Source organism: Pinus tabuliformis, chromosome J (genome assembly GCF_031772625.1).
Source record: "Pinus tabuliformis cultivar Carrire ecotype Pingquan chromosome J, CPIR1, whole genome shotgun sequence".
In the NCBI taxonomy this organism is placed as follows: domain Eukaryota; kingdom Viridiplantae; phylum Streptophyta; class Pinopsida; order Pinales; family Pinaceae; genus Pinus; species Pinus tabuliformis.
This window is the reverse complement of record NC_142295.1, coordinates 122,439,411-122,451,791: the sequence shown is the minus strand read 5'-3', so window position 1 is coordinate 122,451,791 and position 12,381 is coordinate 122,439,411. Positions and strand designations below refer to the sequence as shown.

Sequence of the window (12,381 nt, the reverse complement as noted above, 5' to 3'; positions counted from 1 at the left end):
CAACAAATTCCTTGAGTGAAGGATCTTCATCCCTTTCTCACTCATTTTTCCAAGCCTATGATGCCATAATGCTGCATCTGCTCCTTTGGAAGTTAAAGCATTAAGAGAGTTAAAAATACCATTGCATAAATACAATGTACCAACCTTTTTGCCTTTTGTTATTACCAGCGCTCCTTTGGTGACCTTCCAAGCTTTATCTGTGAAAGCTGTCACACAACCTTCACCGCCTAACTACCCTATTGAAATCATATTTTTCTTTAGATCTGGAACATGCCTTACCTCCTTTAGTAGCCATTGGTTTCCATTCCTCTATTTTACAAAAACCTTACCCATCCCAACAATTTTATAGGGTTTATCATCACCCAAATGGACTTGTCCAAAATCTCTTTCAACATAGCCATTAAAATATTTCTTATCAGGTGTGGCATGGAATGAGACCCCTGAATCTACCACCCAAGAATCAGTAATATTTTTGAAAGAAAGAATCAAAGCATTTGTAACACCTCACCTGTCACTTTTGTTTCATGATTTTTTTCTTGTTGTGCATCTCGTTCTTTTCCTTCTGAGATCTAAAGTTTTTCTTTAGGTGTCCTTTATTTCCACATTTCCAGTAGACTATCCCCGATCTGGACTTGGGTCTGCCTTTCCTTAATTTACTGTGATATCCTGAGCTCTTTCCTCTTTCCATTTTTCTTCCCTAGACTCTGCACTCAAAGCATTACCCAATGTCTCACCGAAGCTTTTCCGTCACATTTCCTCACTAAGGATAGCACCAACAACATCATCAAACTTTAAAGTACTAGATCCAAAAACAGAGTTACTAATGGCCATAGCTAAACCATTCCAACCTTTTGGCAATGAGCACAAGATAATATATCTCTAACTTCATCATCAAAGTTTACCCCTACAGAACTTAACTAACTTGTAACAGTATTAAAATAATTAAAATGATTAGCAACAGATCCACCTTCTGACATTTTCATACTAAATAAATGCTTCATAAGAAATACCTTATTTGAGGCCAAGGTTTTTTCATATAGTTTGGCCAATGCTGACATTAAACCCTCTGTTGTCATTTCCTTTGAAATATTAAATGCTATTGACACTGCAAGGCACAGGCGTATTGTTCCAAGTGCCTTTCTGTCGAGAATATCCCATTTTGTATATGTCATACTCGTTGGCTTCTTTGTCTTTCTGCTCAATGGTAGGTATAGATCTCTCTGATACATATAATCTTCCATCTACATCTTCCACAACTAGTAGGTTCGGCCATTGAATTTTTCGACCCTAGACCTACCATCTTCCACCATTGCTCCACTCGAACCAAGAACCCTTCTCTCCTGCAAGTTCATCAGCCAAATAGACCTTTCACTCTAGTACCAGATGTTAGAAAATTATATATTACAAAGCAATGGAACACATAAAATATTGGAGAAATATAAACACATAAAACAAGACAGACATAGATATACGTGGTTCACCTAGTTTGGGCTAGGTCCACAGAGAAACAACCAGTCCTTCCTTTTATATTATCTAGAAAGCTAAAGAAATGCAACCTACAACAGATCCGCTGTAACACCCTCTTCGATCTCAATCTCCTCTCTCTTTCTCACTTAGAATACAGATCTACATAGAAGCAATACAATTCACTCATATATAGTGAGGGGTTGCCTTCTAGGGAAAAAATCGCTAAATTAAACATAACTTCTACCGTCAGATCGTCGCCTAATGAACAACCCAGATTGACTAGAAATTACTATACTTTTACAAGGCAGCCGCCCCCCACGGACCCCCCTGCAGTGAATATTTTACGGGTGGCATTGTCGCCCCATTTCGAACTGGGGTCGAATGGGTTGATACCTTTGAATATAAAAGATAATCATGCTCCACACCCAACACCACGAAGGACTAAGAAATATAGATTTCAAGTAAGCCTACCACTAAGGAGATTAGGTAGGAAGACTCAATTACCAACAAGATATAGGGATCATTCTCTTATAACTAGTATTTTAAATATTTTTGAACCCTCAAATTATAATGAATCAAGTAAGTAGGATGAATGGAGGGAAGCCGTGAAAGTAGTATATGAGTCAATTATTAAGAACAAAACCTGGGATTTAGTTGAACTACCAGAATGGAAAAAACCTATACGTTGCAAATGGTTATATAAACCTAAATTTTAGAAGATGGTAGTGTAGACAAATACAAAGCTAGGTTGGTAGCTAAAGGCTACTGATGAAAAGAAGGAATCGATGATGAGGAGACATTTTCTCCAGTAGCTAAGTTAAACAATATTAGAATGTTGATAGCTTTCGATACAGACCAACATTGGAGTCTACCCCAACTACATGTGAAGTCTGCATTTTTAAATGGAGAATTGAACAAGAGGTTTATTTAAAACAACCTGGAGAATTTATCAGACAGGGGTAGGAGAATTTAGTCTACAAATTAAATAAGGCATTATATGGATTAAAACAGGCACCCAGGTCATGGTATGAAAAAATTGACTCATTTTCTTACAGCATAATTATAAAGAAAAAAAACGACCCAAATATGGATATTGTGTTTGATGAAAAGGGAATCTTTTGTTTATTTATTTATATATATGTAGATGATTTAATTATCACTAGAAATGTTGATGAATTGATTAAATAAATCAAAGTGCAGATGTCACAAGTTTTTGAAATGAAAGATCTCAGAGAATTACATAATTGTTTGGGTCTAGAAGTTTGGAGGGACTCTGGGTAGAATTTTCTCACTCAAGGTATGTATGTTAGAGGGTTATTGAAAACGTTGACAATGGAGTAGTGCAAAGCTTCCTCAATTCCTTTACAACAAAATATTAAACTTCGGATGGAGGATTGTTCCAAAGGATGCCACATTTTATAGGAAGCTAGTTGGGAGTCTAATTTATTTGACTACAACTAGACCAGACTTAGCATTCTAAGTCAGTATGTTAAGTCAATCCATGTCAAAACCTCTTGACACTCACTGGGTGGAAGAAAAAGGTGTCTTGAGATACCTTCAAGGAACCATTGTTTTTAGTATTAAGTACGTTGATCATTCTGATGTTAATTTGATAGGTTTTTCAAATTTAGACTCGACAAGAAACCTTGATAACAGAATACCGTAGAAAGTTATTTTTTCAATATGGGGTCCGAGGTAATTTCTTGGAGCAACGAGAAGTAAACTATTGTTTCCTTATCTTCTATAGATGCATAGTATCAGGAAATGTGCACAGCCATGTGTTAGGCTATTTGATTGGGGAGTCTTCTCCATGATGTTGGAGAAGAAAAAAAAGATACAACAATAATCAAATATGACAACCAAAGCTCAATCGCGCTCGCAAAGAACCCCGTGTTTCAAAAGAACACAAAAAATATTGATACTCAGCTTCATTTTGTTAGAGAGAAGGTTCAGTCTAAAAAAATTATTATTGAATATTGTAATACTTGTGCTAATGCACCAGATATTTTTACTAAGCCTCTTGGGAGGATTAAATTTGAAATGTTTAGGGATATGTTAGGAGTACAAGTGAACTGTTTCTCCCATTAAGGGGGAGTGTTGAATTTAATGGAGAATATGTATAATTGGAGAGAGTTTGTTTCACATTTCAACATGTCTCTTAGATTAGGATTAGTTCCTATTTTCTAGGTGTCTGTTCTGATTCTCCCTATTATGATGTAAACTTATATATCATGATTTAAATAATGAATTTACAGAGCGTTCTCCGCTATGTGTAGTCTCCAAGTGCAGTTTTCTCACTTGAGAGCTGCTAAGTTTCATATTACAAGTTCTCTTCCTTAATTTTAATAGGTCCATCGTCCTCATTATTTCTGGGCTGTAACAGGCCATCTGTGTGTTCTTGGAATCGTAGATTTATCGTTACATGAATATGTGTACATTTACCGTTACATGAGTATTTGTAGTTCCTTCCATATAAATAAATTTCATAGTCCATTCAACTGCGTGTGTTGAAGGAAAATTTCTCTTGCTTTTTATTCAACTACAGTGATGTTTGGCATATGAGATAAACAAGATGGTTTTTTAGAGTGAAATGTATGTGAAAGTAATGGGAAAAATTTACTTTTTTTTTTTTACTTTGTAGTGATATACATGTTATGGACCTTATTGCATGTTTTTATATGTTATGGACATGATTAGCCTATGCCTTGGGCTAAAGCATCTTTGCGATAATTTAAATTCATGGTCTATGGTTTTGATTTCTCAATTAAATAATTATTTTTTTAATTTAAATATAATGTTGATACGTCAAAATAATATTTTATGATACATTTTATGTAGTTAAAGTAAAAAAAAATTAGAAATATTTATTTATTTTAATTTTATTTTAAATTACTATTATTATTAATTGTTAAAAACATATCAATATATAAATTAAAACATAAATATTTAAAAAACATGTAACATTATTTTAGTGAGATTCTTCTTTATATTGCCATGCAGATTTTTAATTTATAAATAAGCTCTGTTATGGTCTTATAAATTAATGCTATCACTTATCACTACCACATACCCAAAAAATCAATAACTCATTTCATATGACTTTTAGTCTTTCAATTAATTAATTTAATTACAAGATAAATGGACATAACTAAATTGAAAATAAATTTCAACCTTTGATTTATAAATACTATTATGAATATTCTAGAAATTTATCGAAATATATAATTGCAATCCTCCAATGTTTTAATCAACTTAATGATATACGAACTTTGATCAATTAAGAACATAATTTTGGTGTACATTTTTCATAAATTTTATATTAATAAATTTATTTTTAAAATTTATTCTAGATTTTGCTTATTAAATTTTACAAATTTAACTTTTAATCACTGAATTATTTTTCACTGAAGAGTTAACATTCAATGGTAGGGAAATTCATCTATAGTTAAGAAACATATTAATGATGGTGAATTCCTCACTAATGATGATGAATTCCTCTTTGAGGACATTTAAAGGCATGTAATTGTAGCATGATGTAAACTTGCTATTGGATCTTTCACAACTTCATTCCTTGTTTGATGGATGCCATTGTGGAATACAATTTTGGAAAAAACCACTGAATATTTAGTGATGAAACGAAATGTTAAATTTCTCTATAGAAAGTGACAACTTGTGCATGTGCTATTCGACATGGACCAATCACGAATAAAATTTGGTATAAGATAGTAATCCTTGTAGGGAAAGTATAACATTTTGGGGACTTTTTGTGACTTTCCATTGACTTTAAGGTATTTTGGCTAATGCTTTAACATGTTATATTGGTACCCATAACATATGTATTTAAATCGACAATACAATTTTGACGAAATTATGATGTCACTTTTCCATTTCCATGATTTTAACTGATAATATTGATTTTTCTACGTGACAATCTCATGATAGGAAAGTGTTTTTTAATGCATCCTTAATAGCACTTCAATACATTCCTTTCCGTGGTAGTTTCTTGACATCTAATCATCTTAAGGTAAACACTTCTCACATTCTAGGGTAACGGAGTAACGGATCTTCTACGTACATTATCTCATTCATATTTTTCATTTATTCTTACCATCTATATTTTTATTATAAAAAATATTATTATTTCCGATAATTCCAATGTCAAATTTGATATTTTTTATGAAATTTCTGCTACATGAGATTATTAGTGTCTTCAAACTTTCTAACTTGAGTGGAGATTTTTTTTTCTTTTGTTGCTATATCTCTTGGGTAGACATTTTTTTATATGTTTACAGATCTTTTATCTAACACCAATCAGTTGGTTGTCCATATCCAAACTAATGAATATTCACTTAAAAGGTTGAAAGAGTAACCAAAAACATTGCAGAAGGATGGAAAGGATCCCCTTATGAAGTTTTTAGTATCTTATTTCTCCATGACGGGGAGGAAAGGCAGTGCTAATTTCTTATTGTCGACTATGATTTGACTCATAATTAAGATGTGCCTCACTCTTATTCAAATGGGTTTACTGATAATTAAGGCTACCACCATAAATAAGGAACACAACACAAATAAACAACATTCTTCATACCATCACATGACAAAGATCAATAGACAAGGAAAACACACATCAAACTGAATCAAAATTTAAATTATCCTTTACTTATTCATACCACAATATTACAGTACAACGTATCTTGCATGAATCTCCCATGTTCATACCATCACTTTACATTAAAATATGTATCGTCTCTTCCATATTCATAACATAACCTTATTGTATTTATCATGTGGCCCTCACACACATAATTCCACAAATTTAAAAATTATGTTGATTACCAAAACTAGATACAAACTTTGAACTGACTCGTAAAATAGATAAAAATAGATAAATATGTTATTGTACTTTTGCTACTTTCTTCAGGGCTTATGTCACTAATTTGTGTCAAAATTCGCGATTTTTCTGTTTTACTCAACCAAGTAGAGACTAGCTACTTTTCTAGCTATTTCACTTATTTCATGTATTTGTTAAATCATGTGAGTTGTGAATCAATATTATAGACATTGTACTAACATGAATGAATAGAAAACATGTTTCATAGTCTCTTTGACCATGTTCAAATACTTAATAAAACATTGAATTTATTGTAAAGGGATTGAAAAGATAGACAACTCTCTAAGCACACACTATTAATAAAAACAATGTCACTTTTCACTCCCATTGAAATTAGGATGAGGAAAACTTAAAGGTATCACAACTACATAATATTTATATTAAAATATAAAAAATTTAGTATATATACAAATGACAATATTAATGTTTTTTTTAGATTAATGTTATCTTAATATATATATATATATATATATATATATATATATATATATATATATATATATATATATATTTAAACCTGGTGGATATCCATTACCACCTAGATATTTCAATAGGTCATGACACATTTTTCATATTTTTGCAGTTTTCATTTTTAGCAGTTTTTAGGTCTTAAATTTTTGAGCCATTTTGAGGTCTAAAAAATAGTGTTTTTTATTAGAAAAGCCTACAAAAATCACAGACTTTCATCTATAGTCAAATATTGTACTCCTCGGATAAACCTTTCCAACGGGTTATTGTGAGTTCCAAACATAACTGGCATGCCAAAGTTAGGACCTTGTGAAGTTAACATCCCAATTTACCCATCTAGGCCCATAAGCCTTTGGTAGTTCATCTCCTAGTATTACGGTTTTGGATGTTTGGTGTTTTTCATTGCTTATTCATAATAATAAAAAACACCTGTCAACCTCATTATAATACAATTCAATAAGTGGAATAGCCATCACATATCTTCTTAAAATAAGCTACTACCATTCAAGCTAGTTTGCTTTCAATTTACATGTATATATATAATCTCAACATTTTCTATTTATTAATTGAATTCAACTTTCAATATATCTCTATGTTTTATTTTTAAATCTATATATCATTTAAGACCACCTTGATTCCTCTCCTTTGAAATTTATTAAGATCAAACCACCTTCATTCAAAACCACCTTGATTCCTCTCCTTTGAAAATTATTAGGATGAAACCACATTCATTCAAGACCACCTTGATTCCTCTCCTTTGAAAATTATTAGGATCAAACCACCTTCACTCACAAGTCAGAAAAATATTAGGATTATGTTGTAGGATGTTTGGGTAGCAATAGAGTTATTTCCTCTGTTACAAGGGAACCGCTCCCTAGAGTTGGGAAACCCGTTCCAATGGTTCTCGCACTCCCGGGAGGTTTGGAACTGTATGGGAACATTTCCTTTTCAGTGGGAGCTGCAATGGGAACTTGGGAAATTTCCGGGAGCTTTGAAGACTATTTTTTTTGGAGTTCCCACGTTCCCTAGGGTTGGGGAATACAAAGGCTGTAGAGAAATATGTTGAACCGTCCACAAAACATGATTCTATGTTGAAAACTTCGTAGGAAGAAAGGCTAAAGACATCCTTAACACCGATATCTTTAATTGAGAAACTGGAGCAATCTCTTCATGGGTTAAGGAAGCATGTGGCACCTTGATGTACGGGCGATATCTGGGATGTCATGCTGATGAGTATTTCTTTTATTGTTTATGTATATATATCGGAGAAGATTGTGTGTGCACAGTGGCTTTACTTTTTCTCTTAAGAATAACTAGAGAAACATATGTAAAACTGTTCCTTTATCTTTTTAAGCCATATTGTTTGAAAGACAGGTCATGTGTCAAAACTCGTAATGAACTTGACATTTTAGTATTTTTATATATAAAAAAGATGGATTGAGGGAGAGAAACATCTGAAAAATATATTTATATATAAGAGATTATTTATATATTTAAATTGATTTTAATATTTAAATATTTTAAGAGATTATTATATAATTAAAAAAATATTTTATATTTTTATATTTTAATTTGTTTATTATATAATATTGCCATTCCCAATTAACAATTTCCTGTAAATTTTAGGGAAACCTCTTGGGGTTCCAACAACACCCGTACCCAAATTCCGAAGTTCCAAAAACTCATACAACATGGGTTATTTCCAAGCGTATACAATCCATCATAAAAATGACGACCGAATGTCTCTTGACCGTATGTCTCTTTACCGTAGAAGTGTATGTAAGCAACGTATGCTGTCATCGACGTTTTTCTAGCAATCAACCAACGTATCTTCCACGCAAAGCCATAGAACATGGGTCACTCAATTTAGTCCTCTTTTGTAATGCTGAATTATTAGCCATAGAACATGGGTCACTCAATTTAGTCCTCTTTTGTAATGCTGAATTATACTTTCGATTATTATAAGAAATTTCAATTTACAGCGTATTATGATTATACTGTGGGTTATAATGACAGATTTCGATTTACAAATGGATTAAGAGATTACAGTTTTGCTTTTCTGAAAATATAATCTTCAGTTATTGGGAGATTATTAAACCAAATTAGACTGCTAGATATTTATAATAAAATTACACAACAGTATACATTAGAAATCGTTCTCTAAATTCAATTGATTGAGTTGATTCAGAAAGGAAAAATAAATAGGTTTAAAAATTGACCCACAACTTGTATGCTCATTTTTATAAACGCGTATAACTAAATTAACTGTTTTGAAATATACTCAAAACTCGTAGAAATTACCAACTAGAAATTACCAAGTAAAAACTTCGAATCTACAAATGAAATTTGAATATGTAACAGCAAGAGTTTTGAATCACAAATGAATGAGGTATGCCGAATGTAAATATTATTTTTTTATTGGAGGATGATTTTTTAGAGGCTTGGTGTAATGTTTTGGATTTTTGTTTATATTTGAATATGGGTAAAATATTTGAGGTAAAATCATGATTTGTATTATTTAAATTCGTTTTTTGATTGTATATATAGATCTAACATCCTAAAAACCTTAGAACACTTAGAATTGTATAAATTTTACACGTAAACTTGTAATCTCAATACATTCCTCAAGAATTATAAAAAAATTAAACTGAAATACCCATTAAATAAAACTTTAGAAAATGTCACTAATAACAGTATACAATGTTATCTAAATGTATTATTAATGTGTTTTTTGAAGTCATAAACGACAGCGGAGTTAGGAATCGTCGTCATTCACATCTCTAAAATGCCATGGAATTCAATATTAGTGGGCCGCATATTTATGAAACCGAGAAAACGACCACAAGTCGTCTGCGTGTCACTTCTCATACCATCACATAGATATCATCTTTGAAGTACAGATTTAGAAACTTTCGCACTTCTGCATAGAAGAGCAGCCAGCCATTGTTTTGTTTTGTGCGATAGTATTGAAGAAAAACTATCGGGTCACAGTAGAGTTGAAGATGGTGTCAGGGACTGCAATAACGGAAGAAGTGTCTCAAGTGGAGGCAAGGAGACTGTGGAACGCCATGGTGAAAGACAGCCATAACCTCTTCCCAAAGGTTTTGCCTAAACTTGTCGCTTCCGTCACCTTAATTCAAGGAGATGGAGGCGTGGGCAGCATCAGGCAGATCAACTTCACCCCCGGTATAACTCGCATAAATTCCTCTGTTGATTACATATTCTACTTCCACTTCTAGTTATTTCCCTTTTTGAATTAACGAATCCCCTACAAATGAGGGTGAATAATTTGTTATCGTTTGGTGCTTACAAGGTTTTTCACTTTCTTGTCACAGCTCACAAGGATTTCAGCTTCGTCAAGGAGCGAGTGGATGAAATTGACGAGGAAAAAATGGTGTTGAAGTATACAAATATCGAAGGAGGGGTGCTGGGAAAGAAACTGAGTGCTGCGAAGTTTGAGGTCAAATTCGTTCCCAGGAAAGAAGGGGGATGTGTCTCTTTACAGCCTATAAAATAATGAATTTAGAAAAATATCTTACCATTCAAATAAACCAATATTAAAAGTGTCTTATTAAAAATAAACTACAATATTATTGATTAATTCATATAGTAGGAATCGAACCACCAAACTCTTTCTTATAAAGCAGGTTCTCTTCCATTAAACTAGCATCCTTTAAGAATTATGTCAGAGTTATTAAATAGTTAAAATAAAAACACATCCAAATTAAAATCACAACTGAAATTATATTAAAATCACTCTCAAAATAAATTGAATAAAAGCACTTTACAAAGTAATCACAAATATCAATAAATTGAAAATAATACTTTTGAATAGAATTGTTGAAAACAAATAGCTAGATTTACTTTAAAGTCAGTCCCAAAATAATAAAGCAATAAAAAGTCTTGCAACACAAATATGCCAATAACTTTGCAAATAATATAGGGATGATGATCCTTTATTTTTGGTAGCTCCTTTTGCACTAGTGATAAAATCAAACCATCATCAACATCTAAAACCTAACTCAAGGTGGAAGAGAATAATACCTACTCTTGCCACTAGGTATTTGGCATCACCAACCTCATGTTATACTACTTAGACTTGCGAGGAGTTTCCAGAATCCATTCAGTACCGAGACTTAGTCGATGTTGAGACTACAAGCACCTTGATGCAAATCCAACTAATTCAATTGCATATTGTTTTGCATACTATCCATCTAAATACGAGTCCATCAACACCAACACTTTCTTCCCTCATATCAAATCTAAGGCCTACGACAACAGTTCCCACATCATAATTTCTGACAGAATTTCAAATAACCATAGAGATTGGCGTTGATAAGTATCACCAAAGAAACTTCAACATGTACTGGACATATATGAAAATACTGGTACAAAATAACAATTTTTTTATCTGTCCCCATGTATTGGAGATGGAAACAAACAAAGGGAAGGAAATGAGTTTCCGTAAACAAAAAAACTCAGGATAGGCTTTTCAGAAAGCTACAAGAAACTAATGTAATGCCACGAAGCAGTTTTGAAAAAGGTGAGGAGAAGATATTTTCATTGAAGTTATTTCCATTCAACTCCCATAAAATATTTTACTTGTTTTACTTGAGCTTTCATGTTTTAGAGATTTTTTTTTATTACTGATCTAGGGAAGGATTAGAAAACACTTTATTACCTTGTTTCTAATTTTTTAACTACAACTTATAAAAAATTATTGCAAAAACATTGGAAGCTACCAAGAAATTGCCAGAAACCATTGAGGTATTTCCGTCTTTTTGGAAATGATTTCTCGCATCCCAATGTATTTCAGAAACCAAAATACTTTCAGTACTCGCCAGAAAGAGTTCCCAAAATGTACTGCTACTTTTAAACCCACTGAAAAAAAAGATATTAAGATCAAATAGATGTTGAAAAACTCCTGAACAATGAAACATAATAAAGCAAAGTAATCACAGATTGTAAGCTGAAATGCTTTAGGAATTATAGTCTATATAAAATGTTTCATATCGATTATGATTATAAATGACTATGCTACCGGAGTAGTAGCAATAAGGAGAGTTTAGAAACTTACCAGAGAAACAATTTATAATTGTAATCTCTGATTCTCTTGTAATGGTGATGACAGGATCAACAAATGTATAACATATGCTGGAAGGTACTAGTTTTTTGGGAACAACAGGGCTACAATATGGCAACTAGAGCTAAATAAAAAAAACACAAGTTTATGGATTCAAATTTCATATACAATTCTAGCCACCATATTAACTTTAAAAGTTAATAACATATTATAAAACCTTACATATTTGTCTTCCCTAATTTTTTTTTTCATCTTAGCTTCATAAAACAATAGAGGGGAGTCATCGAAGTATGATGAAATCCAAATTCATTGAATATTTTAAAACCTACAATATCCCATATGATGAGAATACAACACACATAAAACATCAATTGAACAAGTTAAACAAGTAACAAGCAAAAATGATCAAATTTAAAAGATGAATGATTCAAGGCTTTTGTTGTTTAATGAAGATGGTACCTTTTCCTTCAGT

At 32.0% G+C, this 12,381-nt stretch overlaps 1 protein-coding gene across 1 annotated transcript; it reads left to right on the top strand.

Annotated features, from left to right (window-relative positions):
* The first annotated feature begins 9,747 nt into the window (after positions 1-9,747).
* Positions 9,748-10,343, top strand: LOC149225896 (pathogenesis-related protein 1-like). The gene is made up of 2 exons (XM_089380042.1): positions 9,748-10,012; positions 10,162-10,343. Exons 1-2 carry the CDS (start codon positions 9,829-9,831, stop codon positions 10,341-10,343), a joined length of 366 nt encoding a protein of 121 aa, XP_089236168.1. The 5' UTR covers positions 9,748-9,828.
* The last annotated feature ends 2,038 nt before the right edge of the window (positions 10,344-12,381 follow it).

What these genes read in the sequence shown, in the direction of transcription:
- LOC149225896 (XM_089380042.1), top strand. Translation starts at nt 9,829, where the DNA reads ATGGTGTCAGGGACTGCAATAACGGAAGAAGTGTCTCAAGTGGAGGCA. An exon ending in GCAGATCAACTTCACCCCCG is followed by an intron (nt 10,013 to 10,161) that starts GTATAACTCGCA and finishes TTCTTGTCACAG; the next exon opens with CTCACAAGGATTTCAGCTTC.